The 26,579-nt window shown below is 64.5% G+C and overlaps 3 protein-coding genes across 8 annotated transcripts in view; 1 reads left to right on the top strand and 2 right to left on the bottom strand.

Moving 5' to 3' along the window:
• SLC5A10 (solute carrier family 5 member 10) overlaps nucleotides 1-26,579 on the top strand; it is a 55,141-nt gene that overhangs the window by 5,087 nt on the left and 23,475 nt on the right. For both annotated transcript variants that reach the window (XM_082374108.1, XM_082374107.1), the window contains exons 6-9: nucleotides 3,469-3,574; nucleotides 3,871-3,951; nucleotides 5,377-5,582; nucleotides 10,942-11,077. In XM_082374108.1, the coding sequence (XP_082230234.1) occupies nucleotides 3,469-3,574; nucleotides 3,871-3,951; nucleotides 5,377-5,582; nucleotides 10,942-11,077 (529 nt within the window). The remainder of the gene's footprint in view (nucleotides 1-3,468; nucleotides 3,575-3,870; nucleotides 3,952-5,376; nucleotides 5,583-10,941; nucleotides 11,078-26,579) is intronic.
• The window catches only part of FAM83G (family with sequence similarity 83 member G), a 36,417-nt gene continuing 15,426 nt past the window's right edge, over nucleotides 5,589-26,579 (bottom strand). For 3 of the 5 annotated variants that reach the window (XM_082374072.1, XM_082374073.1, XM_082374074.1), the window contains 4 exons: nucleotides 20,446-20,613; nucleotides 13,470-13,594; nucleotides 11,539-12,793; nucleotides 5,589-6,116 (listed from right to left, as the gene is read on the bottom strand). In XM_082374072.1, coding sequence (XP_082230198.1) covers nucleotides 5,721-6,116; nucleotides 11,539-12,793; nucleotides 13,470-13,594; nucleotides 20,446-20,613 — 1,944 coding nt within the window. In that variant the 3' untranslated portion in view covers nucleotides 5,589-5,720. Of the gene's footprint in view, nucleotides 6,117-9,493; nucleotides 9,741-11,538; nucleotides 12,794-13,469; nucleotides 13,595-20,445; nucleotides 20,614-26,579 lie in introns of those variants that run through there. The other 2 variants (XM_082374076.1, XM_082374075.1) reach the window with 2 other exon arrangements.
• Nucleotides 13,603-20,435, bottom strand: LOC309619169 (uncharacterized protein). Its single transcript, XM_082374138.1, has 2 exons — nucleotides 17,665-20,435; nucleotides 13,603-17,339 (listed from the first exon to the last, which is right to left on the bottom strand). The coding sequence occupies exon 2, from the start codon at nucleotides 15,933-15,935 to the stop codon at nucleotides 14,802-14,804; it is 1,134 nt and encodes a 377-aa protein (XP_082230264.1). The 5' UTR covers nucleotides 15,936-17,339; nucleotides 17,665-20,435; the 3' UTR covers nucleotides 13,603-14,801.

Raw genomic sequence — 26,579 nt, 5'->3', positions numbered from 1 at the left:
CCAGCTACACCGAGCACACCCGAGGCCTGACCCTGCCACAGGGCCTTTGCACCTGCTGTGTCCTCTGGCCGGAACCTCTTCCCCTGGATATCCATGTGGCTCACGCCCCTGCCTCTCAGGTCTTTCACATCTCACCCTCTCAGCGAGGCCCTCGGCTGCCCCGCAGGTGCAGACCTGCGCCCCCTGTCTTTCACACACGTGCTACCTTCTTACGCCGAATGATTTCATCAGAATGGCCACGGTCCGCCTCCCCCGTGTTTTCTCTTTGTTCGTTGGTGTATCCCCAGTGGTACTAGGTGCCCGGCACACCTCATGGGACTGAATGGAATCACCCATGTCAGGCTCGGCTAGGTTTTCCGTGAGGGGCCAGGTAGAAGGTATGCTCAGTTTTGCACGCCACTTACACACCACTGAAGTTTGCTGTTGGCGTTTGAAAGACACACCAGTGCGCCTGATGGGATCAGGCCTGTGGGCTGTAGTGTGCCAGCCCCTGGTCTATGCAAACGTGCCTGTTTATTGAGTACCTGCTGTGTGCCAGGCCCTGGGTGGGTACCCATGATGAACCCATTTCTCGTTCTCAAGGACCTTTCCTTCCAGGCAGATGAGATAAGTAAACAGAGCCGTGCATCCACACTAAGTGGTACAAGGGTGATCAGCGCAGCAAATGCAGGGCTGAAATCTGGACGGAAGAGAAGGAGCAGGGGACAGGCTTGCTTTGGAGAGGGTGGTTCAGCCGCTGAGGGAAGCCGGTGGGGCTGGGGAGAGGGTGCGTGCAGGGCCTCTGGGCCGGGCGGTGGGTTTCATTCTGCGTGAGTGGAGATGCAGAGACCTCGGAGCTCCCTCTGAACAAGCCGAGTGCAGGAGGGACCAGCGAGGGGATTTCAAAGGGATGGGGCCCAGGGTGGGGACAGTGGAGGCGGGCAGGAGTACTTTGGAGAATCAACAGCCGTGGCCGGTGGGTTGGGTGCAGGGAGTGTGGCAAAGGTGAGACGTGTCCAGAACACTGAAGGGACAGTGACAGCCTCTGTGGAGATGGGCGAGGTTGGGGGTCAGGGACACAGGATGATTTAGGGTAAACGCGTGGTAAGTGTCGGTGCAGGGACCTGCCCAGCTTCTCTGCTACCCACAAAGGGAGGGGGCAATAGGGTCCCGTGCAGGAAGGTGGCCAGGGCAGGGCAGGGCCCAGCCAGGGGGCACGTGCCTGTGGGGAGCTGTGAGGAGCCAGTGGATCAGCCCTAGCCTTCAGGTCAGCTCAGCCCAGCTCCCTCCCGTGTCCGGGGCTCATGGCCCCTGCAAGCCCGTGGGATGGTGCAGGGAGGGGGGTCCACCCTCTCAGGGGCCCCGAGGGTCAGCCCTGCAGCCCGCGGCCCTGCTCACAACCGTGCAGCTTTGGGCCAGTCGCTTCGTGCCTCTGCGCCCGTGCCCCGCTCTGTGGAGTGGAGCGGCTCCCTCAGGGGTCCTGCCTGCGCCTCCCCGGCCTGCCCTGCGCGGGGCCTGCAGAAGCCAGCAGGGCCAGAGGGGGCCGAGCACAAGTGCCTGTGTTTCTCCACATCTGCACCCGCACTTTACCCAGAGGCTCAGGAGGTGAGGCGACGTGCTCACCAGGGACACAGGCCCAGGTCCGAGCGGGGCGCTTAGCTTCTAGCAGGCTGCAGCTCACATGGGGCCCCAGGAGAGGGAGCTCCGTCGGCAGAAGGAGAGGTCAGATCCTGCCGGGGGCCGTCTGAGGCTCCTCGCGGTGTCTCCTTTAGAGCCGGCAGGCAACCGCACATTTGCTGGCCTCCAGCAGCGGCTGCGTAGGGTCCCCAGGGGGGACGGCGGCTAAAGTCCCACCTCCACACCTGTGCCCGTGCTGTTCCCGCTGCCCGCGCATCACTCTTCAGATCCGCTGCCCTGGAAGGAAGTCCCTGAGCAGTAGAGCAGTCGGGGAGCAGGGCGTCGGGCGGGCTGAGTCCTGAGCGATGAGATGCAGAGACTGGGAGGCCCCAGGGCAGAGGGACCTGGGCGAGCCAAGGCCTGGAGGCAGCAAAGTGCCTGGCGTGGAATGTCGGCCAGTCTGGTGTGACCGGACTTCCCTGGGCTTAAAGGGATGCGTGGCCAGAGCCTGAAGGCCGGGCACACAGACCAGGGCTGTCCTCTGAGGCAGATGGGGTCCGGGGAGTGGTCTTGAGCAGTGGCTGGAGGACAGCCAGGTGGGAGGAGGGGCTGCTGCTTTCTAGAGCCCCCCTGCTCCGTCGCCTGTCCCCTCCATCTCTGATACCTGCCAGAGCGTCGCCTTGGGGAGGTCGCTTGCCCTCCGTGGGCCTCAGTTTGTCCCTGGTCCGATGGGGCAGGGGGCTTGGAGAGTCCTTCCTGCTCTGATATTCAGCAGCTCTGGGCTTCTTAGCTTGGGCTGGAGGTGGACACACACACTCACAGCCGGGGGGTGGGGGGACCAGAGTGAGGGGCTGCCGCCTCCCGAGAACACCTTGTCTGAGTGCCCACGCTGGCGGGTGCCCTCTCCAGGAGAGGGGAGGGGAGGAGCCTGGGGGAAGCAGGGGTTCCACAAGCCTGACTCCGAGCGGGGCTGGTCAGCTCCCAGCTGGGCCGGTGCCCCGGGCCTCGGGCAGACTGTCCCCGACTCGGCAAGCTCCGCTAACCTGCGGGCTTGCCCAGCTCTCTGAGGAGCCTCTTGGCCCCAAAGGCTGTATTTTGGGTTATCTCCCTGCCATTAAGCAAGCCCAGAATGGCAGTTTTGGAAACTTGTGGGGGGAGGGACCCTGGCCCAGCCCCTAGGTCCCACAGGATGGGGTCCTCCCTCCTTCCCCGGGCACCCACTGCGCAGTGGTTGGGAGGGGGCCGGGCGGTTGTGGTCCCTAAGGCCCATTCCAGTGCTGAGGCTGGAAGACTCGTCCCAGGGCTTCAACTCCTGCCCCTGTGCTGCCCTAGGGCCTGGGATGGCAGGACTGTGTCCAGTTCAGCCCTAGGAAGCAGCCTCGGCCTGAGACGTGGTCCTGGCTTCAGTGTCAACCCCATGGGGGGTCAATAAGCAAGATGGTCCCTCTGTCCCCCCAGCCCACCCCTGGCACACATCTGGTTTCTTCCTGGGGTGCCCTGCCTAACAGGGAGCAGAGGACAGGGACCCAGACAGACGTGGGTCTGGAGATGGAGGCCCACTTGTCTTCTTGGGCCCCCCACCTCCAGGAAGCCCTCCCGGACTCCCCCTTTTCCATCCCCAGGCAGGGGCCAGACTGAACGGCAACACTGCTCCCTGGTGGGCAGGGGCCGCTCAGGACTTTATTAACAGCAGCCACGTCCCCTGCACACTGCTTGCCCACAGCCAGGACTTCCCTTCAGGACAGTCCCTGGCAGGTTGGGGGGTGTCTCCCCTTCTTCCTCTATGGGGCACCAAGGCCACACGTTGGGTGTGGGCGCTCCGGGCCCCGCGGTTACCTCGGGCCCCTGCACACACCCCTTTCCCGTCCCCAGATGGACCTGTACGCGGGGGCCCTCTTCGTGCACATCTGCCTGGGCTGGAGCTTCTACCTGTCCACCATCCTCACGCTCACCATCACGGCCCTGTACACCATCGCAGGTACGGCGCCTGCGGGCGGCAGCTGTGGCCTGTGGACACACACGGGAACCCGAGAGGCTGGCGGGGCGCAGGGGGCCGCCCCCTCCCACAGCCTGGGACCTGGCCAGTTCGTGTCAGGCACCCGGGCTTCTGCAGCTGGCTCCGCTGGCCCGGCTGCTGCGTCCACAGCTCACCCACCCGTGCAAGGGCAGGGGACGTCGATGTGGAACAGCTGTCCCTCCCGGAGCTCTGGTCACCTCCCTGTCCCTCCCCCGTCGAGGCCAGGGCCCCTCCAGCTCTCTTGTCTCCATCCGCAGGGGGCCTGGCCGCTGTGATCTACACAGACGCCCTGCAAACGCTCATCATGGTGGTGGGAGCCGTGATCCTGACGGTCAAAGGTGAGAGGCCGTGGGGGCTGTCACAGCAGCGAGCCCTTTGGGGTCTGGGTGCCGCCCTGTCGGGGCCCCGGTGTCCGCACGGGGGGTGGGTGGCCTCACGAGGTCCAGCCACAAGGCCGTCAGCCCCCCGCCGGCCTCCCCTGGGTGACGGAGGCCTGCTCCCCTCCCACCCCTGCTGCCCAGCGGCACTTCTGTCACCAGCTCCGGGCCGGCTGGCGTCTGGCTGCAGACCTGACTCAGGAGGCAGGGCCGTCTGCACCCACGCGGGCTCGGGGCTCGACGGGGGCGGGGCTGCGGGTGGCTGTGCAGACACAGTCGGGAGACCACAGACCTGCCTGGACATCTGCCCCCCTTGTTTCAAAGCATGTCCAAGATCTCAAGAAGCCAGTGGGACAAAGGCAAGGTGGAGAGCAGGGGGGTTTGGATCTCCTGGTCTGTGAACAGGGAGGAAGCTCGGGGGGCCGCCCCAGAGGTAGTGAGATCCCCATCCCGGGAGGTATGCAAGCAGAGCCAGGAGGATCCCATAGAGGGCAAACGGTCTCTTCCAGACTCAGACTCTAGGACCCTGTGGCTGGGCAGTTTCCGACCCGTGTCTAGTGTTCGTCCGTTCGCTCTGAGCACTCACCCTGGCCTGGCCTGGGCTACAGGCGGCACTGATGCCGGGAGCCCAGAGTCCGGGCAGCGGGCTGCCTGCTGGGGAAGGCGGGGGGGTGGGGCCTGTGGCTGCCCGGCCTTCTGTGTACCAGCCTCCTCCCAGACCAGGGGCCCGTGTCCCCGGAGCCCCTGCAGGAGAGGCACCCAGGCAGCCAGGCCTGGTCTGGATGGGGGCGGGGCAGTGACCACAGACAAAGCAAAAGCCCCGGGTGGGCCCAGACCCCAAGGCAGACAGGAGCGGTGAGGGGGCGAACGTGGTTGGCTCGCGCCGGCCGGCTGGCAGTGTAGCCTTGGTGGCGCCCCTGCCCCTCTGGGGACTCTGTGTCCCCTCTCAGTGCCACATCCCCCAGCCATTCTCAGCTCTGCCGAAGTCAGGTCCTTTGGAAGCCCCTGGGTCAGGACGTGAGCCCTTCAGATTCCTCAGGAAGGTCCTAGAATGCCAAGAAAAGACACGTTTGCTTCCTTGAGTCGACAGCCTGGCAGAGAGCTCCTCGCCTGAGGCTGGTGGGCATCCAGAGGCCGGCAGGACACTGGGGTGCCCTCGTGTGGAATGCTCGTTTAATATTATTATTTTAAATACAAATAAAATAGTCCTTTGAATTCACCTTTTTTAAAACCCTCTACCTCCATACCTTTCCAGACACTGGAAAAGGTGAAGTGGGAAAAAGTCGAGTTTGATGCATCAAGAAGTTACTTGCGAGATGAGGGCAGTGGGGCTGGGAGTCACGGCCACCAGCCACCAACCGTGCCTGTCCCGCCCGCCCCCTCCAGCTTTCGAGCAGATCGGCGGGTATGAGCAGCTGGCAGCAGCCTACGCCCGGGCCGTCCCATCCAGGATCATCTCCAACACGACCTGCCACATGCCGCGGGCAGACGCCATGCACATGTTCCGAGACCCCTACACGGGGGACCTCCCGTGGACCGGGATGACCTTCGGCCTGACCATCATGGCCACCTGGTACTGGTGCACCGACCAGGTGAGGTCGCCGCCCTCCCTACCTTCCTGCCTTCCAGGGTGGCTCTGGAAGTCAGGGCGGCCGGGGAACACCTGCACGGTGAGCCCGGGCTGGGGTGGAAGCCGTGGATGGCGTGGCTTCAGGCCCGGGCAAAAGGTGTTAGGGGTCCTTGCAGTCCCGGGGGGCCTGGGGCTGCCGTTTAGAGTTGGATGAAGCCCACTGGCCGCCACCCATCCTGGCCTTCAGGTGCTTCGACTGGGACAGTTTGGAGTACGGGATTCCGAGGGGGCTGGGATGCTCCTCGGTGGCCCTGCCGTCGGCCTGGGGGCTGGCGTTTCGGGCCAGTCTTGGGGTCCCAGGACCCGGCCGCGCACAGGGCCCCGGGCCACCCTTGGCCTGCCAGTGCTGGGGGCCTGCCACAGCCGGGCCCGCTTTCCTGCTGGAGATCTGGGCGCCATCAGCGGCGGGGTGGTACCGCGGGGGTCCCAGGGTCCTCGACAGCTGCGGGAAGCCATCTTTATCCCTTGGGACTCCGTAGTGGTGGAACTGCTGGCCCTGGGAGAGAGAGAGCAGAGCGAGTGAGACCGGGGGCTGGGGCAGCTCTGCCCCTTCCTGAGGGGCCCTTGCCAGGCAGACTGCAGCCGGCCCACCTGGGTTTGCTTCCTGGCCTTGCCACTCACCAACTGGTGGTCCTAGACAAGTGTCTTCCACTCCTCCGTGCCTCGGTTTCCCCACGTGTCCTAGGGGGATGGTCCTGCCTGCGTGGTCGCATTAAGGCCAGCGCCCACTCTTTCCCATGCCCCTGCCCTCCTCCTCCACATACTCCGTGAGAGGGACGGACGGGGACGTCAGAGACAGTGCCTCCACCTGGGCCCGCGTGTCTGGCGAGGGTGGCGGCCAGGTCTTCCTCCGGAGTCTGACTCTAGTCCTTCCCAAGTTGGGCACGTGCCAGGGGGCACCAGGCGGCCCTGCTCCCTCTCTGGGCAGAAGCAGACGATGCCCCCGCCCTGCCTGCCTCGAGGGCCACGGGTAGCTCCAGGTGGCCCTTGGGCGGGAAGGGGCCTCGTGAGCACCGGATCCTCAGCGGGCACGGGCCTGATGACCGTCCTCGCCTCTGGACCCATGGCCTCGAGGGCCCCACCCGGGAGAGAGCCAGCCCGTCACGGTGGGGTGAAGGGGGCAGCATCCCTGCGAGGCAGGCCTGGCGGCCCCGCCCACAGGCCAGGCCACCGAGGCCCAGGGTGGAGCGCCTGCCCGGCGAGGAGCGCTCTGCGTCTGCCGAGCGTGGGTGTCTCGCGCGCTCGCTGGGCCGGGAGACCCTGCCTGGGCTGTGACAGTGGCAAGCGATCTAGGTTGGGAGGGTCCAGAAACCCGTGAGGCTGGGCCGCAGTTTTCCCATCTGTGCCACGGTGCCAGAGAGCCCCTTGTAGGCTGCGCCCACCACAGGTGTCTGCCTAGCACCCTGGGAGGGCTGAGGGCCGCCGGCCGGGGTGGACGAGGGCTGGCGGGAAGGCCGGCGGTGGAGGGCGTGCGGGGGGTGTCGGGACCGCCCTGCGGGCCAGCCGGGGCCCCTCCACCCCAGGGCACCTCTCGTTCCCTCCGCGCTCAGCGTGGCCTGGCGTGGCACCGGCGTCTCTGGGTGGGACAGCATTCAGGAGCTTTTCCCATGAAGGCCAAGTGAGTCAGCGCTCACACGAAGGCCGAGCGAGTGGCCTGGAGGTCAGGGCTGGACTGGGCTTGCCTCCTGGATAAGAAGGTCACACAAGGAGGCAGCTGACCCCCAAGGGGGTCCAGAGTGCCACCAGCATTGGGGGCCCACGCCTGGCCTCAGCCTTCCCTCCCCATCCTCCTCCTGCTCAGGCTGGGTCTGCCTGGGCGACTGCTGGGCCTTGGACCAGAACCCCTGCCACGCAGGTACCGACCCACTGGGTCCTGGGGGCTTGGCAGGACTCTACTCAGCCCCCGGGACACCCACGGTGTGGTCAGCGGCGAGCGGCAGCTGTGTGTGTGCTGGGGCCACGGGCGCTTTTCGTTTTCTTTAGACTTCTCAGTATCTCCCAGCTCAGCCACGGTGCGTAGGTGACGATCAGAACCCAACAAATCCAATAAAACAGGAGGCAGAGGCCCGGTGGGCAGGGAGCTGCCACGCCCCTCCCTGACCTCAGCCGCTCAGTCTACACCCCTGGGAGGCGCGCAGACCAGAGGGTCCCTGGGGCCCGCCCGCACCCGTGGTGCCGGTGCCCCTCTCGTCGCCTGCCGCCGCTGCAGTTTCAGACGGGCTGCCTTCCGGGCAGCAGCCGGCTCAGTCCTCATGACGGCCACCACTTTCCAGGCTCCTGCGCAGGCCAGGCGCAGTGTCAAGTGCAGGGGCCCCGTCACCTCGCTTCTCCCGTGTCCCCATGGGCTCTCTTGGCCCCATCTCACAGCCAAGGGGTCCAAATGCTCCTGGGTGGCACCGGGCCGTAGCTGACCCCGAGGTGGCCCTGACGGACGCCTAAACTTGGTGACTCGCGGCCAGACACCCAGGCACGGGCTTGGCCGTCCACACGCGGCCTCATCCAGGATTCGCAGCAACCCTGCGGGTCGGGGGTCGTGTCACCATCTCGCGGGCAAGGACAGAGCGGTTCGGGGAGGTCCAGTGGCCGGGCGGGGAGAGGGAGCTGGCCTCCGGCGGGGCCTGTGCGGAGAGGCACCGGGAGGACGCTGCCGGGGAGGCCCCGGCCTTGCCTGCTGGGGCCCCGAGCCTCAGCTTCTCCAGCTGTAGAATGGGGCGACCACGGCTGTCCCGCCCACCTCCCGGGGCTGGCCGCCCAGAGCACGGAGTAAAATAAGGGAAGACGCGCAGGGATTTAGGGAAACTCTTCTCTCCCGTGGGGAGCGCGGCCCTGGGCTCTTGTAATCACAGGACATCACAGGGGAAGGGCCTACAGAGAAGCACGTCTGACCCCGTCACTGTCTAGACAGGGAGACTGAGGCCCAAAGTGAGGAAAGGACTTATGGCGCATCACAGGAGCCGGCGTGGATTGGAATCAGCTGGCCCTGCAGACCCCACGCCGCCAGCCCTGGCACCCTGTCATTTTTTTTTTTTTTTTTGAAGAAAAGCAAAGGCAGTTTATTCTGAGCTACGGCAAACGGGAGGCAGCTTCCGTCCCTCGCATTTGGCAGAGGCCGAAAGGCAGGCAGACAAGTCGGGGAGCTCTGCAGAGGCTCTGATGGGAGGCCCTGATGGGAGGCCGCAGCCTGGGGACGCGGGAGGTGGTGACTGAGATGGGGCGACCGTGTGATTGGTGGGGGTAGGAAGCGAGTAGGGGACAAAAGTTAGAGATGCTGTCAGTTATTAATTAGGTCCTGGCCACCTGGGGCTGATTGTTACAGCAGTGCTCGTGCAGCCTCCTGAGCGGTTCCTGGAGATAACCGTCAGCCTTCCCGCACGGCTCTCAGAGCTGTTTATTGTACATAACGGGGTGGCTTCCCGGGCAGGTCAGAGTTCTATTTTTTTTTTTTTCCCCCTGGGCTGCATCACGGGGCTTGTGGAATCTTCGTTCCCCGACGAGGGATTGAACCCGCGCCCTCGGCAGGGAAAGCACAGAGTCCTAACCACTGGACCACCAGGGAAGTCCCAGAGTTCTATTTTTAGACGCGGTCCAGCCAGCACCCAAGCGCTAGGGAGCCTCTGTGGGGCCGCGCTCCACAGTAAGTGCGAGTGAACACACCTCCAAGGGCGTGCCTTCGCTGTTGGATCTTGAGGTGAATGTCACAGACAAACCGCACCGAAGCCTAAATTTTGAGGGATAATCACCCCTGATCCAGAGCTCCTTTACAGGAGTAGAAACTTTCATCTCATTTTCTCTGAGACATTTAGATGGGCCTCTGAAGAAGCACACGACAGTTTCTCTTAAGGACCCTAAACACAAAGGAGCACTGAGGGCCTCTGAGATGGACACTCGCGATTTTTGGCCTTTACAAAAACCACTTTTGTGAAAGTGGAGGGAGTCCGAGTACAGTGGTGGAAACAGGTTTCTCCTAAAACAAAGGCTGTTTCCACTCCTACGCCTGACGTGATGAGTCTGCATTTGTTCCGCTGGATGTTAGCTGTTCCCTATGCATCAGACATTAGATCGAGCATGGCCCACTAGGTCCACAGCTATTAAGTACTGACTATCTTCAGCCAGGTAAGACCTTGGGAAAAGATGGAAAAGATCACATAGAGAAAGCATCTGAGGTCCTCTGATGAAGAACAGGCTACAAGCCACTATTTCCCAGAATGCCCTGGCAGCCCCTTTGCTCTGATGTAAACCCAGGTTATTTTCTCCCGTTGATGAAAAGGTGCTGGAGGATGAGCCGGGGAGGGTGGAGTCTCCCAATGGACACCAAGGGATATTCCAGTGGATTCAATTCAGGGCTGCACCCTGAGAGCTTTGAAAATGACTCCATCCCTGCCTGCTCTACCAGAGAAACATGTGTTTTAGAGCTTGCCCTGCCCTGGCACCCTGTAATTAATGTTTCACCAAGAGGTGTGTCTAGAGGGAAATGCTAGGAGCTCCCTGTCAAACTCGCATGTTTGGAAAATAAGTTAAAATCACAAAGAATTCCTACTTCTGAATTGCAGGAGGTGATTTAAACTGCAGAACACCGAAGGAAAAATACTTGTATTTAAAAGTTATAGGTTGCACAACTCTGTGAACATACTAAAAACCATGGAGGTGCACACTTTATGTGGCTGAACTGTGTGTGAATCATGTCTCAGTAAAGCTGTTTAAAGTCCCACATTCTTTTTTAAAAAAAGTAGAATCATGGTGTCAGAACTGGGAGGGATCTCAGATGCCATCAGTTCCGACTACCCCCCTCCCATTCTGCAGATCTGGAAACTGAGACCCAGGTAGGAGCTGCCTGAGGCTACATGAGGAGTTGCCCTCATGCTGCAGCTTCTAGCTCCTTCCATTACTGAAACGCAAGCTTCCCCAAACCCAGGTCCTAAAACTCCGGACCTCTGCCAGGGACACAGCACAGTTGGATCCAGCGTCTGCTCTTGGCACGTGCATGAGCCTGCCAGCCTCTCGTGAGGGTGCAGGAGGTGGGGAGGGTGTCCCTGATACCGACCCACCCAGGGTCTCCTCCTGCCCTGACAATTGCCAGGGTGATGGGCTGGTCAGGACCAACACCTTCCCTCCTCGACAGATGGGGAGACTGAGTCCCCGGAGAGAACCTTGGCCCCAGGTGCTCAGACAACTGGCAGGGATGCTGTTGGGTGTCAGGGTGGGCGCGGTTGTCTCAGGCTGGTCTCGGGCTAGTGGGACAGCGCCTATCTCACGCGCTCCCTGAGGCCCACGGGGGAGAAATCCCGAGGAGGCTGGGGCTCACTCCCTCCCCCTGCCCCCAGGTCATCGTGCAGCGGTCACTGTCCGCAAGGGACCTGAACCACGCCAAGGGGGGCTCCATCCTGGCCAGCTACCTCAAGATGCTGCCCATGGGCCTGATCATCATGCCGGGTATGATCAGCCGCGTGCTGTTCCCAGGTAGGACGGGCCCTGGGGGCTGGGCTGGCTGCAGGGTGCAGAGGTCACCAGGAGGAGAGGTCGAGGACAGAGGCAAGCTGTGTCCAGGCCTGGGGGAGCGGGGAGGGGAGTGGTCTCCAGGGCCACAGTCAAAGGGATCGACGCGGACGTGGCTTGACATAAGGTCCGGGCAAAGACTGCCTACTGCTGTGTGATCTCAGGGTGTGAAGGAACATCTCTGTGCCGCCGCCATCGCCTCATCCACAAACTAGGGAGCAGACCACCCACGTAACACCACACCCCTGAAACCTCTGGGTGTGTTAAGTGTGTTTCCTTCCGGCTCCTGGTAGCTGGCTCGGGTTGCCTTTGTGGGATGCTGGGTAATGACCTGGGGAGGCAGCTGCCCAGCAGACCGCCCCTTTGGGTGCTCAGGCGTGGGGGAGGCGCTCCCAGGACCCTGGTGCACAGGGACCCCGACCCACCTGTGCCTCCTTGTCTGCCCGGTGTGGGGCCTGCATCCTCCTCAGAGCGCCTGCCTCTTCTCTCTCCTGACCCTGGGCCCACGAGGAGTCACCCGGGGGTCCACCAAAGGTCCCACGGGTCATGTGGGGAGTGCTCAGCTGTCGGCGGGGGTGCTGGGCTGGCCCGTTGGCCACCTGCTCTGAGCGGCACCTCCGGAGGGTGGCCGAGCGCTCCGTCACCTCAGAACGCTCATCCAACGTGGACGAGGGGGCCACCGAGGGCCGCCGGGGGCCAGGGCCACCGCCGGAGCTGCCCGAGAGGCTGTCCTGGTCACTGAGGGTCACGTAGTCATCGTCGTCTTCCTCCTCCTCCTCCTCCTCCTCCTCTAGCCCATTGGGCACCACCGGCCCCCCGCTCTCGGGGTCATCCTGGGTCACAGAAAGCTGGCGCTGAAGCGGGGCGTGGCCTGGGCCTGCCGTCCTGGGGAGACCGTGGTCCGTCCGGTTATGGGGTGCCCGCCCCTCTGGGGTTTCCAGGGCCCAGCCAACACCGCCGCCCTCCTGGGCAAGCAGGTCTGCCACCGGGACTGTCCGGGGCTTGGGCACAGGAGGACATGGCTCGGCGTCCCACTGGGGCAGGCTGTTCTCGGCTGGGACCCCATCCTGGGGGGATCTGGGCTGGGGGGCGGGGCTGGAGTCTTGGCTCTGCCTCCACAGCTGGGTCCCGGCCTGGGACGTGTCCCGGATCTTGATGCGGTTCATCTGGCTGGGCTGGGGGTTCCAGATGTTGGGGTCGATGATGTTGATGTAGCCTAGGATGTCGCTGCCGGGCTCCGGGTCCGGCTCCACCCACGTGGGCAGGTATTCAAACATGTTGGCCCGTTCCAGGTTGAGCAGCCCCTGGTGGATAGGCAGGGACGGCTCGGGGAGGCCTCCCGGCAGCTCGGCTAGGGCCGTGTCCCGCACCCCCAGGGTCCTGGCGGCCTCCTGCTTCTCGGAGGACAACTTGGCGATCTCATCAGCGCTCTTGGCCTTGACCAGCGCGTACTTGGGGTTGACGAGCTTCTTGGCCATGGTGCCCGAGGGCACCTGCGGGACCACAGAGTGCAGCACGATGGGCTCGGACTCGGGCTCCTTCTCCATGGGGATGCCATTGAGGCTGACGCCGTGTGACGTGAGGTACAGCTCCTGGAACTGCCGGTCGAACATCTCCACCACCTGGCCCGACAGCACGGAGATCACGTTCCTGTCCGTCCTTGCAGCCGACCACGTGAAGCTGCAACAAAGGGCGGCAGCCTGGTCAGGCGCAGGGCCCAGGGCCCCGGGACGAGGGAGCAGCCCCCAGCCCCGAGCCCACCACCCGCGTGCACGCACAGGCCAGCGTCCATCAGACCGTGGCCACAGAAGGGATTAAAGAGAAGCGAGCAGGGGCAGAGGACGGGGCCCGAGCCCCAGCATCAGGCCTGGTGTGGGACCTCGGGCAGCGCCTGTGCGGCAAGCTCCTTGCGGGTGTGCAGCCTGGACAGCGGGGGTCGTCGGCACAGTGACTTGTGCCCACCCCGTGTGGCCGTGGATGGCCCCCGCCTTGCTGCCCCCTGTGTGGCAGGGCTGGCAGAGCTAGACCGCACCGTCCTCATCCTGGCCCCTCCCTGAGAGCAGCTCTCCGAGTGACCGCCCTGTGGGCCTGGGAGGACACAGCCGGCCTGGCCCACACCCCGCCTCTGGCTGCTGACACCTCGAGGCAGGAACAACAGTCTCACGGATAAAAGCCTCGCTCTGCCTGCTTCCGAGACGGGTGGGCAGCGTGCGGGCATGCCCAGCCCCACTCACACCTCAGCAGTTTGGGGACCAGTGAACTGGAATAACCGGGGTGTCACAAGGCAGGATTAAGGGCAGAAACCAGCTGGGAACTGGAGCCACCCCTCCCCCAGCCCCCAGAAAGCCAGAGTCACCTGTAGGAGCCGCAGATGGCCCGGTCTCCATCCACGAACATGAACTTCTGGGCCAGGGCACCCTTGAACTTGGTGGCTGACCGCGTGAAGAATTCGGTCCCTCCGCTGCTCCGCACCCTGAGATTCTGTGTCGGGGGACAGGGGGCGGAGTTACACGACCCAGCACTGACCACCCTGCCCGGGCTCAGGGAGGGATTTGGGGGAGCGCCGAGGGGCCTGGGGAAAGGGGCGGTGCACGTGGGGACGCGCCGAGGTGGGAAGGGGTGGGAGGAGGGCGGGGGCTGGAGATGAAGGGCTGCAGGATGGTCTCGGTGTGGCCTGAAGGGCGTCCACAGGGCAGCCCAGCCGGACAGGCCCCATGTGCGGGCCAGCTTGGAGAACGCTGCTGCAGGGCCCCGAGCAGGAGGGGGATGCGGACACATTTTAGGAAGGTCCCCCTGATGGCTGGGGGCTGTGCAGCTTGGGAAGGGGAGGGGGCTGCCCTGAGGGAATCTGGGTCTTGCACTTGGGCAGATCGGTGGCCTTGCCAGGACGGGTGACCAGCCGGGCCTCTCCCCTGCACCGCTGTCTCTCTGTCCCCCTAAGCCCTGCGCACTGTGGGCAGGGATCCCGGCAAACTCCCCTACTTCCCCGTGGGCCAGCCCCCTGCCTGGGACCCAGGAGCAGTTCAGGAAATGGCCACATCCCTCCTCCCTGTGCTGGCACTGTTGGCTCAAGAGCAGGCTAGAAAGGCCCTGAGAAACCACGGAAGGGGAGCCGAGAGCCAGGAGGCGGAGGGGGTCTCCCAGGCGTCATACGCAGACCCAGCGCGGCCCGTGTCAAGGCTGGGCCCCTCCTGCCTTTCTCTGGACATCAGGGCCCTCCCTCTCTGCACAAGCCTGTGGATGTGTGTGGGCCAGGGGCTGGCTCCCCTTTCATCAGGAGAGCTTCTCGTTCCGAGGGAGGGGCAGGTGGGAAAAGCCTGTGGCGGAGGGACCCCAGGATGGGCGGGGCAAGCCTGGTTGACCCCCAAGAGTCGAGGGGACGGCTGAGGGCACCCCAGCGTAGACCCTCAGGGCAGGAAGCAGACTTGGGCTCAGGGGGTGCGAGCACCTCCCAGACAGTGTGTTAGAAACGCAAGCTCGCAGCTGCCCCAGGTTCGACTCAGGGGGACTGGGGTCAGGAATTCCATTTTTAACACAAGCCCCAGTGAATCTGACGCCTGCCCAGGACAGAAACCCCTTGTAGGCCCCGGTGACGGGAGCCTCACTCCCTCCGGAGGGGTCCGTGCCGACGGGGGGTGCTGGTCTGTTACATCTTCTGCGACATCCCCTAACCCTGACCCTCACCCACTCACCGGCCCCAGCTTATTAACTCGTTCACTGACCCCTGCCGAGGTCCCCAGCGCAGACACAGACATGCCTGTGACGCGGATGCCTCGTTGGCGGAGAGAGGGAAGCAGATGAGTAACGACCCCAGCTGTGGGGCGCCTCCCGGGAAGGCTGGCGTCTGGGCTGACGTGTGAAAGACAAGGAAGAGCGGGTCGGGTGGGAAGAGGACGCAGCACCCCAGACCCAGGACTACAGAGGCCTGATTCAGACATGGGAGGGCTTCGGGGGAGGGGGGCGGGCAAAGGAGCCAGCAGAGCGGGCCCAGACAGATGCCGATGAAAGACCCTACGGCCGCTGAGGGGCCTGGTGGGGCCCGGGGGCAGCAGGGAGCCACAGAGGGCTTAGGGCAGGGAGTGAGGGGTCGGAGCCGTCCAGTTCCAGCGTCCCGCGGGGAACGTGCGTGCAACGCACAGGGGGCAGAGGAAGAGGACAGGGAGGGCTTCTGCGCGTGAGGGACGTGGGCCTGAGTCCGGGCAGGGGCAGAGGGGAGAAAAGAGAGGACTGGAGGCCATCTCCACTCCAGCCCACAGCCCTGGGTGCTCCTGCGCCCGTCCCGTCTGTGATGGGTCCCGGACCTTTCAGCTGGGGCAGCCTCAGGGCAGTACCCACAGAGGATGAGGGGCAGGTCCCACGGATGCCCGCCTGGCCGTGGGGCCTGGCCCAGAAGGCAGATGAAGCCTCTGCTCCCAGGCTGGCTCCCCTGCCCGCCCTTCCCCCAGCCGCCTGTGTGCACACAGCCTGCGCAGCAGGAAGCTGGCTGAGGCCCAGGACAATTAGTGTCTGTGACTGTACTGAGTACGGAGCACGCTTGGGGACCGGAATTCTGAGCAAAGATCCTGTGAGGCCTTCCCCTGTCACCTGTGCCGACCGCAGCCCAGCCCTGCAGCTTCTGTTTATTCGTGGGTGGCACCGCCCCGTGGGGCCTGGCCCAGATGAGGTAACGTCTCAGGCGCCAGGGCTCGGGCCAGCGGAGGTGGCGGATCCCACAAAGCCGCATTATCTCTGATCCTGGAACGCCCGAAGCAGAGCACGCGGCAGGCAGCGGGAGGGCGAGTGGGGTCCCCTGGGCGAGTCCCCAGACCCTCTGGAGCCTCATGTCCTCACATGTGAGGGGCGCAGTGATCGCCCCTGAGGGGACATCTGGGGAGGATGGCAGAGCTTCGTCTGCTCCAAGGGTGCTTCTGCCCCAAGCGTGTACAGGGCAGGCCGTGGTGGGCACGAGGGCTGGGTTAGCCTCAGCACCACACCCCGCACCTCCACGGGGCCTCCTGTGCTCACACCGGGCTGGCGGGAGCCGGGGGGACAAGCCCAGGCCCCCACTGGAGCGGGTGGGTCGCTCTCGAGCTCTGGTCAAACACGGCTCCAGTCCTGGTGCAAATGGACGCAACCTGGCCTCCCCACGCCTCAGGGTTCTCGTCTGTGAAATGGGCCTGCCCACCCCCAGCTTCAGGGCTGCTGTGAAGACTCAGTGCATCGGGGGAGGGGCCGGGAAGGGGCCCAGCACTCAGCGGCTGCTCCCTAAACTAGAGGGGACGAGGGGGCTGTGCCGTGCAGTGGGACGGGGGTGTGATCCCTTCCTCTCGGGGGGCTGGTGGGGGGCCAATGAGGGACCGACACTGAGGACAGGAGAACATCTGGAATGGTGTGGACTCAGGCCCGGGGAGGCCAGGATTGTCGGCCATATGCAATGGTCAGGCGGCGCAGAGAGAGGAGTGACCTGCCCCAGGGCCTCCCAGTGGACAGGGTCCGGCCCCCTGGGACTGAGGACAGCCTGCAGCTGCACCCTGGCGGCTCTTTCACCCTCCAGGGGTCTGCTGGCACCTTCTGGGCCGGAGGAGGAGTGGGGAGGCCCAGAGACCATCCTGAGCAGGCCTGAGCGGTGACAGCAAGATCACGCCAGGTCAGGGACAGAGAGCCGTGTCCCCGTGTGCCAGCCAACCTCTGCTCTCTTCTAAAGGGCCTGTTTCACTCTCTGTAATGGGGTGGGGGGACCAATACTCACCCTGGCCTGCCCCGGGCTGTTGTGAAGCTGAGATGGGAAGCACCCTTGGGGGCAGGGGACAGGGCAGGGCTGGGGGACTCCTGGCTCTCCCCCTGGGCCAGGCCGCTTGGCTCTGTGGCGTTCTGGGCCAGGTGGTTCTCTGTTAGCGGCCGTCCTGTGCACTGCAGGCTGTGAACAGCATCCGTGGCCGCCACCCACCAGATGCCAGTAGTACCTTCGTAGTCACGGCCATTAAAAACCTCTCTGGACGTTGCCAGATGTTGAGAAGTAGTGCCCTGAGTCCATTACAGAGCCAGGCCGGGCTCAGAGAAGGCAGGTCGGGGGAGGAGGAGGCCCGGGCACCAGAACGGAGCCAGTGCTGGCCTGTCCAGCATGAGCCGGAATCCGCGCACCCTCACTCACCCAGCGCCTTCCCGTGGCCACACTGCCTGGGGGTTCTTTGTTCATCAGCAATGGGTCCAGCCTTCGCCCAAGTGGCTGCTGGTTTTTCCAGTTCAGCTGCACAAAGCAGGCTAGCTTTTCACATCAGCCAGGCAGCTCACAGCTCCGGTCCCGTGCTAAGCTGCGGGCCTCGAGGCCTGGCTCCCACCGGCCCTGGGCATCCCTCAGCACCCAGTGTCACCCCCAAGTGTGGCTTGCCCTGGGCCCTGGGATGAGGGTTGGGTCGTCTTCTCAAGGCCCGTTCCCGTGTGTAGTACGGGCACTCACTCCCACGTTCCCTGCCTGGGGGAGTCGGGGCCCAGCTGAGCCGGCAGGTGGGGACGCTCGGGACGGCTGGGGACCTCGCGCCGGGGAGGTGCTGGTGCCTGTCTTCCCGCCTCACCTGGAAACTGGGAGGGACCCAAGCGATACTGCAGCTGTTTCCAGAATGTGTTGTGTGAGCTCAGGGGTTCAGGCTGGGGGGCTGCCCTGAGGGGGAGACTGGGGGAGTCCCCAGCCAGACCACTGCTCAGAGAGGGAAGGGAAGCCCCCTGGCACTCAGACCAGAGCTGGGGGTTCACGGGAGGGGCCGCAGCTGCCCCAACCGCAGGTAGGACAGGAAGGGAGCTCGTCACCGAGTGCCCTGCCCCCCACGTGGCCTCCTTGACTCTTCACGGCAGCCCTGCCAAATAAATGACGATATTCCCATTTTTCAGACAAGAAGGCTGAGGCCCAGAAACCTCAGTGTCTCTGCCTAAGGTTACAGTGCAGGGGCAGAGCTGGGGCCGAGGCCTGGCTCCTGGCGCCCGGCACCCCCTTGGTCACAAGTATGACCCCACCAGGCACAACCTACACCCTGGGCCCACACGACCTGAGGGCAGGTTGCTGCAGAGCTGGGCAGGGGCAGTGGACGCCGAGGGCGGGCCCAGGGATTACCAGCAAAGGAAGTGCTCCCGAGACAGGTCTGGGCCCAGCCTGCCTGCAGGCAGGGAGGCAGGCTCTAGACAAGGTGACACTTGGCCAGGACTGGGCCCACAGGAGCCTCTGGCCACCTGCCCAGGCTGGGAGTGGGCGGGCTCGGAGGTGAGAATGAGGTGGCCAGGGTCACACATTCCTTCCCGTGAAGACGCCTGGCCATCCCACAGCGTCAGGCTCCTGGGCACTTCACCCTGCGGACCTGCCACCTTCACCAGAGCAGGGAGGTGGCGAGAAGGGCAGGCTGGGCCAGAAACCCCCTCCATGCCCCGAGCTGTAGCCTCATTTCAAGCCCTCCGCCCAGGGCCCGGGGTTTATAACTCTTGTTATTGCCGCAACTGTGTGCCTCTCCTTAGCTCAGGGCACTTTTACAGCCACTGTCTCCTCTGCTTTCATCCTCAAACAACCTGGTGAGGTGTCCTTGTGGTCACAAAGCCCTGGAGGCTCAGAGAGGTAGGCCCGGCGTCAGGGGGTTGGCAGCCAGGAAGCCTGTGCGGGCAGCACCAGGGCGGCCCCGCTGTTAGATGTGGCCTCAGCCAAGGGCACCGGGCACCAAGGGTGTGTGGCCCTGTCTGTGCCAGCTTCCCGTCACTGGCTTTTAGGTTCAGCCCTGACTTGGTGGAACCCTCCCAGGAGCCTGGCATCTGGGTTTCCCCACTAAGAAGAGGCCTCTGGAGCGGCCACGCAGGGTTTGGATCCCCGCTCAGCACAGACAGGCCCCCTCCCTGCCTCTTCGTCCGCATGCGGGGGGATGCGTGTGGGCAGAGGGACGCGAGGTGTGCAGGGTCCCCACCGGGCATGGGGCAGGGGCTCAGGGGGAGTGGGCCCGTCAGCCTCTTCCTGAGCACGGCAGAGGGCTGGATGGAGAGCCCTGAGTTTCTGTGATCTGCTGCCCACACGGCTGAGGCCCCTGCAGTCACCTTTGAAAAGATGCCTCTTCCACACTCTGGGCCTCCCGGCCTGAGCTGTCTGCCCCGGGAGTTGGCTCTCGGTGCTAGTTACACGGTAGGCAGGGCAGCACAGCGGGCGAGCACGGGGCTTGGGGTCAACCCACCAGAGAGGCCACATAAAAATGTCCCAACAGCCAGAGACTCGCAGCCCAGAGAGCTCACACCCACTTGAAAGGTCTCAGCTGGGCTGGGCATCACTTGACAATGCCGACAACTTAACAGGCGCGGGAGCCCAGCCCCTTGTTAACCAGGCTGGTGTTGCCCTGAGGAACTCTGACCCGTCGGAGGCCGCCGTGCTCAGCCAGAGCGCTCGGTGCTGGCCCCCACCCCCCTTATCCTCGCTTACTAACGTTGAGTGACACCTGGCAAGTGCCTGCATCCCCTGATCTGTAAAGCGGAACAGCTGCCCCCTCCCACTGGCTGCCGTGAGCGTACCTGAGTTAACCACGTCACGTGCCTGGGACGGGAGCTGTGGAAGTATTAGCTGTCGTTACGCATACTGATCTGTACTCTGGGGAGTGAGCTGCACAAAGTAGGTGACAAGCAATGGCTGGGCGGAAGGAGGGCTCCCTCCACCCCCAAGCAAGGCACCAAACGCCAGGGTGTCTGAGCAGAAGAGCCCAGCCACACGGGTCTTCGGCCCCTCTGTTGGACCAATGAGATCCCGGAGTCCAGAGAGGGGAGGTGACGTGCTCTAGGACACACAGCACAGCAATGCTGAGAACCCAGGCCCAACCTGACGACTCCACCTCTGTCCCCGGTGTCCCTCTCTGGAAGCCCTTTTCTACTCTGCTCACTCCTCAAGTCCATTTCAACTCTGCAGCCACCAAAGAAACCCTCCCCGACCTCAGCCCAAGGGAGCTTCCTCCGTTGGAGCCGGATCCTAAAGCCCGTGCGTGGACATTATACAGAAACAGATTTAGGTTTAAAACCAAGAAAGGACTTCCTGGGAGTTGGAGCTGGCCAGCTGGGGCTTGCTGCCAGAGCCAGGGGTTGCACACCCTATCACTGGAGGCGAGCAAGCCAAGACAGGTAACCACTGCGGCACGGGCTGCTTCCAAACACCTGTGAAGGAGCACCTCACGTGGGCTTCAGCACCTGGTCACAGGTAGTGTCCTGTCCCTTGGGGCACTGAGGCAGAGGCCGCGTGACCACTTGGCGGGCGGCTCTAGGACACTGAACTCTAGGCTCCCAGATCCGGACCGACAAGGCAGGCGCTCCAGGTGTTTGTCAACCGACTGAATGAGGAACCGGCTCACCTTGAGGTGCCCCAGGTGCATGCGGGCCCGCGCACACATGTGCAGGAAGTGCTTGACGCTACTCTCGTCCACGATGACGTACACGGCCACCTTCCTCTTGAAGCTAGCATCCAGCAGGTCCTTGAAGATGTCCACATCGGTGAACATGTCCATGACCACAGCGATCACCTGTGAGCAGGAAGGGAGACCGGGGCCGTCAGGGCACGTGGCCGGGGAGACAGGTGCCTCGCCGGGACGCCTGGCCCTCCCGTGCCCGCCACCCTCTTCGGGTGCCCACCCTGGCCCTGCTCCCTGCGGCCTCGGGACTGGGACGGAAGTGCCGGCTCTCCTGGCCCTGAAGCTGCAGGCGTAGGATCGACACTCAGGGTAGAAATGCCCAGTGGGTGGCGCAGGCTGGACTCTCCGGCAGCAGGGAATGGAGAGGGGCACAGTTCGCGGGCTGCTGTTTCCGTAACACAAGACCGCAGAAAACAAAACCCAGGCAGAAAACAAAACCCAGGCGAGGAACGTGTAGGGGAAGCTGCAGGAGGCGCGCGGGAGGAGTGGGAAGGGTGCACGCGTCCTGAGATCTGAGCGCCTGCCCCCGCCCCCAGCCCCCGGGCAGCCCTCGCCCCTCCCGGGGGCTCAGGGCTTGGCCAGGTGCCCTGTTTCTATTCCTGGGTTGCATTCCCGAGCGGGGCAGGCCACACCATGCCCTCCGCCTGCTACCCCAGGATGCTGAGATGGGCCAGATGTGTCCACGGCAGGGAGGAAGGCAGAAGCCGGGCTGCCCACCGAGGTCACCCCTGGGTCCCTGGACAGGCTCCCTCGCTGCCCCCTCTCCTCTGGTTTGGACACACCCCAGACCGCTGCATGTGCTCTTCTTGTCATCTGACCACACCTGGGCCACAACAGCTGCCCTCAGCCTGTGCACTGGCTCAGGGTGGGGCCCCAGAGGTCAGAGTACATCTACCCCAGCCCAGCCCAGCCACTGCCTAGCACGGGCAGTGATATGCCCAGGCCTGGCGGGCAAGGGCCCTGGCCTGAGCCAAGGCACGAGGAGGGAAGGGGCACACGTAGCACAGGGCCAGGGAGTGGGGTAGTCAGCGGGCGCTGGGGCCTGGCAGGGCTCAGTGGCCGGCAGGCCCTGGCCCTCAGTGTCGCTCCTCCCCTCCCCTCCCCGTCCCACTGGGCAGCACAGGGGAACACAGCAGACCAGGGCCCAACGCTGCTGACCCGAACAGACGTCCAGCCCTCCCACCCGCCAAAGCCGGCGCCAGGGCCCCATCCTGGGTCTGAGAACCCCCTAGAGGAGCCTTACCCAGAGAGGCGGGTAGGGGTCGTGCGCTGGGCCACACAGCAAGCGGGGGACAGTCAGGCTAGAACCTACCCAGGCCCGCCAGGGAGCCAGGGTTACCCCCACCCCTGCCAGGAGTGTGCCCTGGCGGGTGGCCTGGGGCTTGCCGGGAACGAGCCTGCACACTCCCGTGAGCTCCCCCAGCTGGCCCCTGCAGGCCCCTCTGGGCTCCTCCCGGGCCCCGGCCCCCTGCTGGCGCCGGTCACCCATCTGGCACCAAAGCCGGTACTCCTGGGGTTCCTCCCTGCCCTGCCCTCCACGGACGGGGTCTGTGCGTGACCCTCAGCAGACACCTCGCTTTTCCAGGCCCAACTTTCTCATGTGGGACCAGCCAGGGCTCCCCGGTGGTGAGGCCCAGGGTCTTCTCTGGCCCCTGGGGAAAAATAGCTCGCTGTCTGAGTCTCTGAGGGAGGTTTCAGGCAGGGCAGGGGGAGCAGGTACAGTCTGTGCAGCGGCTGCGGTGGCAGAGGGGCCGCGGGGAGGTGGACGGCAGCACTAGGGCAGGGGGTGCGCTCTCTGGCCCCAAATCGGCCGGGTCTTGCGAGGCAGTGAGCTCCATGTCCCAGGACATGTGCGAAGGCCAGGGCTTGCTTGAGGTGGTGGACGAGAGGACAGATGAGACACAGTATCAGAGCTGGTGGGCTCACAACGCCCTTGGGCTCCACCGGTCGAGGGTGACGGGACCCCGAGGTAGGGGAGGGGTGACAGCAGGGACCCTCTTGTCTGGACCTCACAAGCCCACAGCCACTCCAGCCCTCCTGCAGGCCACAGCCTCACGTGCCAGCCTGGAGACGGCTCAGCCGACACGCTTCTCATGGGAGCAGGCCTGGTTCCAGGCTCTGCCCACCATGGCAGATGGGGACTTGCCCTGGGCCCAGGCTGGGGGACGGGGCCCAGGCTGGGGGACGTGACCCAGCGAGACCCACCCCACGTGAGCCTTCCCTGCGGCGCCCAGGCAGGCAGGGTGCCCAGCCCAGGCCGCCCATCGTTGGGCTGGGTCTGCCGGGGCCTGCCCCCCACGGTGGAGCCCCACAGGGTCCCAGGCATTGGGCTCGTTGCTGAGGGTCAAAGGAGGGCTTGTACAGGTGCCAGCTGAGCTGGGGCAGGAGGGGGCTTGGTGCTCCCAGGGGGGCCCCCGCGGCTTGTCCACGGGGGCCACAGGGTCTCTCAGAGGCCTCGAGCCCTGCGTGCCTATCCCTGGGGCCAGAGACTCCAGGCTAGAACCCAGGGCCCTGCGCCCCACCCGCAGAGCCTTCCGCCCGACAACCGCCACCTCATCCAGTCCTCAAAAACGCTGCGAGGCACCGGTTATTACTCCCATTTTACAGACGAGGACACTGAGGCACGGAGGGATTCACTCCCTTGCCTAATTACCTGTTTGGGTGGCCCCGCTCGCCCGTGACTCCGCAAGGTCGTCAAAGACAGCACCCCCGCCCTGGCCCAGCGCGTGGCCCGGCCTAAGGCAGCCTTGGGAGTGCTTGTCAACTCAGAATGTGCCAAATGGCCTGGGACAAGCCACAGCCCCTCCTAGACCCTCACTTTCCCCATCTGCCAAATGGGGTGTCTGCCTGGCCCGCTCCTGTGGTCTGTCCAGCTCACACATCCGCGGTTTGAGCACAAAGACACTAGTCCCGCCCGGAGGACAACGCCAGCCCACACGTATCCCGCGGAGGCCCCGGGCAAGGCCAGGGCCAAGACTACGGGAAAGACGGCGGGGAGGCTGGCATCTGGGGATGTCCCCATCCCGTGTGGGTCAGGAGACCGCACCGGGCAAGAGGCGGGCAGCCTGAGGCCCTCTCCTCGTCACCGCAGGAACCAGCTCTGTCCGTGTGAGTGCCCGGACCAAATGCCCGGTTCCCAGGGGCGGGGCGGCAGGCAGGTGTGTGTCCCGAACTCCAGGCCCGGCGTCACAGCACCAGCCCCCCAGCCCGGTTCCCGAGGGAAGGAGGGAGTCCAGTGGTCCCTGTGCGTGACTGACGTGAAAGCCCTCTCAAAGGTGCAGCCAGAGAACCAGGAGGGGCCACACACCCGCGACAACCCTCCTGGTTCTCACCGCAGAGAGCAGCAGGGTGGGGGGGCTATGGGAGGGCGGCCGTGCTGGGAGGGGGCCTACAGCGCGGGGCCGGGTGGCGCCGGAGCAGAGGGGCCCAGGCAGGGACTGGCGTCGGCACTGAGCTCAACGTGCCTTGGACCCAAAGGCCTCCCCGTGTGTCCCTCGGGGGTGTGCTGGATGCGCAGGCCCCCAAAACGTGCCCCTCCAGCGGCGCCCGCACCTCCCTCCCCCCCCCCCCCGCCGCCGCCAACAGCTCCGCGGCCTCTGCACCCTGCCTCCTGCCTGGGTCCCCAACCCCCGCCTCGCTCTGTGCAGCCGGGGCTGCTCTGCGGCCTCCTCGCGGCCTCCCACCGGTCCTCCCGCTGATGGTTCCAGAATCCCCCAAATCTCCTTGGGATGGTGGACACCCCCCCCCCACCGTGAGAGATGCAGACGCTGGCACAGAGAGGGGAGGGGACCGGCCCCAGGTGATGGCAGTGAGGTGACGGGACTCGTGGTGATGCCCCGCCACGCGCACCTCCATCACCCAGGGGCTTCCTGGGGGGCTCCAGCGCATGGGGCAGCACCCCCCCACCTGTGGCTGCCGCCCCAGCAGACACAGCCTGAAGCCCTGTAACACCTGCTGCTGGTGCTGGTGGAGGGGTCAGGGGCGCCAGAGTGGGGGGCCCAGGCAAGGACAGAGTTGGAGCTCCGGGCTCCAGGCTTTGGGTGAGCTGCATCCTCTCTGGGTCTCGGTTTTCTCATCTGTGAAATGGGGAGGAAGGCGGACGTGATACCCAAGGCTGTCCCTGCCAAGGGAACCCTGAGTCTGTGTGCCCTGCCCGGGTGCCCCGCACAGCCTGTCTGGGCCGCTGGAGCACCTGGCTGTGTCTAGGGGTCTGGGAGAGGCAGTTCTGACCACCACGCCCCACCTCCCTCTGCACCACCAACCCGGGGCTCCCGCCTCGCCAGGCTGACGCTCAGCCTGAGGCTTCCGGCGCCCCTACAGCCGCTTTAGAGGCACCCCCCCCCCCCCATGACCACAGAATCCGTGCTGGAGCAGACGCGTACTCACAGGACCAGTGGGTAGAGCAGGGCTGGGGGACGAGGCGCAGGGGTGAGGTGGCCAGGGGTCTGCACGCAGCTGGAAGACCGCTGGCCACGGGCCCAGCATCTGCAGCAGCATCTCGCCCCGGTGGCCCTGACCCCACAGGGGCTCTGACCCTACGGCCCCTCCCTACACATCCCACACCCCGCCTCAGCCGCACACACAGTCCTCCTGGCCGGGCGCCTTCGTCTCCTCCTCCACGCCAGTAACTCCTTCCCATCCTCCAAACCCTGACTCAAATGCTGCCACGAGCAAGTGCCGCGTCTGTGTTTCTGGAAAAACGGCAGCAACCCACCGAGTGGCATGCCGTCTCCCCAAGGCCCGGACCCTGAGACCCAGGTCGGCGTGGGCAGTTTCCCTCTGTACCTGTCCTGCCTGCCCCACCCTCCAAGGCCACGGAGATGCCTGCAGGAGGCCCAGAGGGAGCCGGCCGGGGTCTCTCCCCTCACAGTGCTCCGCAGCGGAAGGGGAGAGAGACACACCCCACCCGCCCTGGAGCCCAGAGGTCACCGCAGACACAGTGCACAGCAGGCAAGTCCCTGGCACTCACTGGGCCACTTTCACCACCTGGAAAAGCAGGAAGTGGGTCCGCATCTCTGGGTCTGTCTGACCCTAAGGCTCAGATGGACACAGGACGACGGTGGCAGCATGGGCTCCAGACTGCCCTCCCGGGAGCCGCGCTCAGCAGACAGCAGCGGTGGCTTTCCTGCCTCCTCACTGACCCCCAGAGCCTTCGGGGTGGACAGGCCGGGGGTCATCAGCTCAGCGTCTCCTGCTTCCCTCTGTGCCAGCTGGAGGGCAGTGACGCACAGGAACACATAGGGCATGCTGCACACTGTCCTAAGGTGGGGACAGTGCCTTCAAGAGCTGGGGTTCCACTTCCAGCCGTGACGGGATAACGGAGCCTACACTTACCCACCTGCCTTAGCAATAAACACCAGGCAGAATCTATGAAGCCACGGCCAACAGGCAGCACAGCAAGTGCAATGACCCCTGGCAGAAGGCAGACGAGCGAGGTCAGCTGTAGGACTGCCCCAGCCATCTCCAGGCCACGGCCGGGTCCAGTGGGCTCCCTGAGTTGAGGAGACGAGGTTTGCTCAGAGCCTGGCAGCCAGAATTTTCAGGACAGAGAAGAGAAAAGGGCTGCACAGAGCAAAGACCAGAGACCTACAGGGAGCTGCCTCTTGAGGCTTCAGCTGGAGACCGAGCAGCACACGAACAGGAAGAAACCACCGAGGCTGGGACAGGCCCGCTGGAAAGGAGCAGCGGGAACAACGGCCGACGCTCACACAGGACCAGGAGTCGTTTACGTCCCCGCGGCCAGCGCGCAGGCCCCTCGAACACTCAGGGCACACAGGAGGATCCTCAGAAGGATACGACCTACACGGTGGGCAAACAGGCCCTGGACCAGGGGCCAGTGAGCTTCTTCTATAAAGGCCAGAGAGCAAATGTCTCAGGCTTTGCAGGCCACATGTCTCTGACACACCCCTCAACTCTGAAAACAGCCACAGACAGCTAATAAACAAATGCATACATCTCCATTCCATTCTTTACAAAAGCAGGCATAGACCAGATTTGGTCCATCGTTTGCCAACTCCTACCCTGAACCAAATAGGCTTTGGTCCCACCTAATAAAGCTTAACAGCAAGCCTCAAAAG

This window comes from Balaenoptera borealis (assembly GCF_965194805.1).
Source record: "Balaenoptera borealis genome assembly, chromosome: 20".
NCBI classification, from domain to species: domain Eukaryota; kingdom Metazoa; phylum Chordata; class Mammalia; order Artiodactyla; family Balaenopteridae; genus Balaenoptera; species Balaenoptera borealis.
Note: the sequence above shows the minus strand (reverse complement) of the source record. Positions and strands in the feature narration are given on the sequence as shown.

Bases quoted from the DNA above. Each gene is read 5' to 3' on its own strand.
- LOC309619169 (XM_082374138.1), bottom strand. From the start codon at position 15,935: ATGAGGCTCCAGAGGGTCTGGGGACTCGCCCAGGGGACCCCACTCGCC.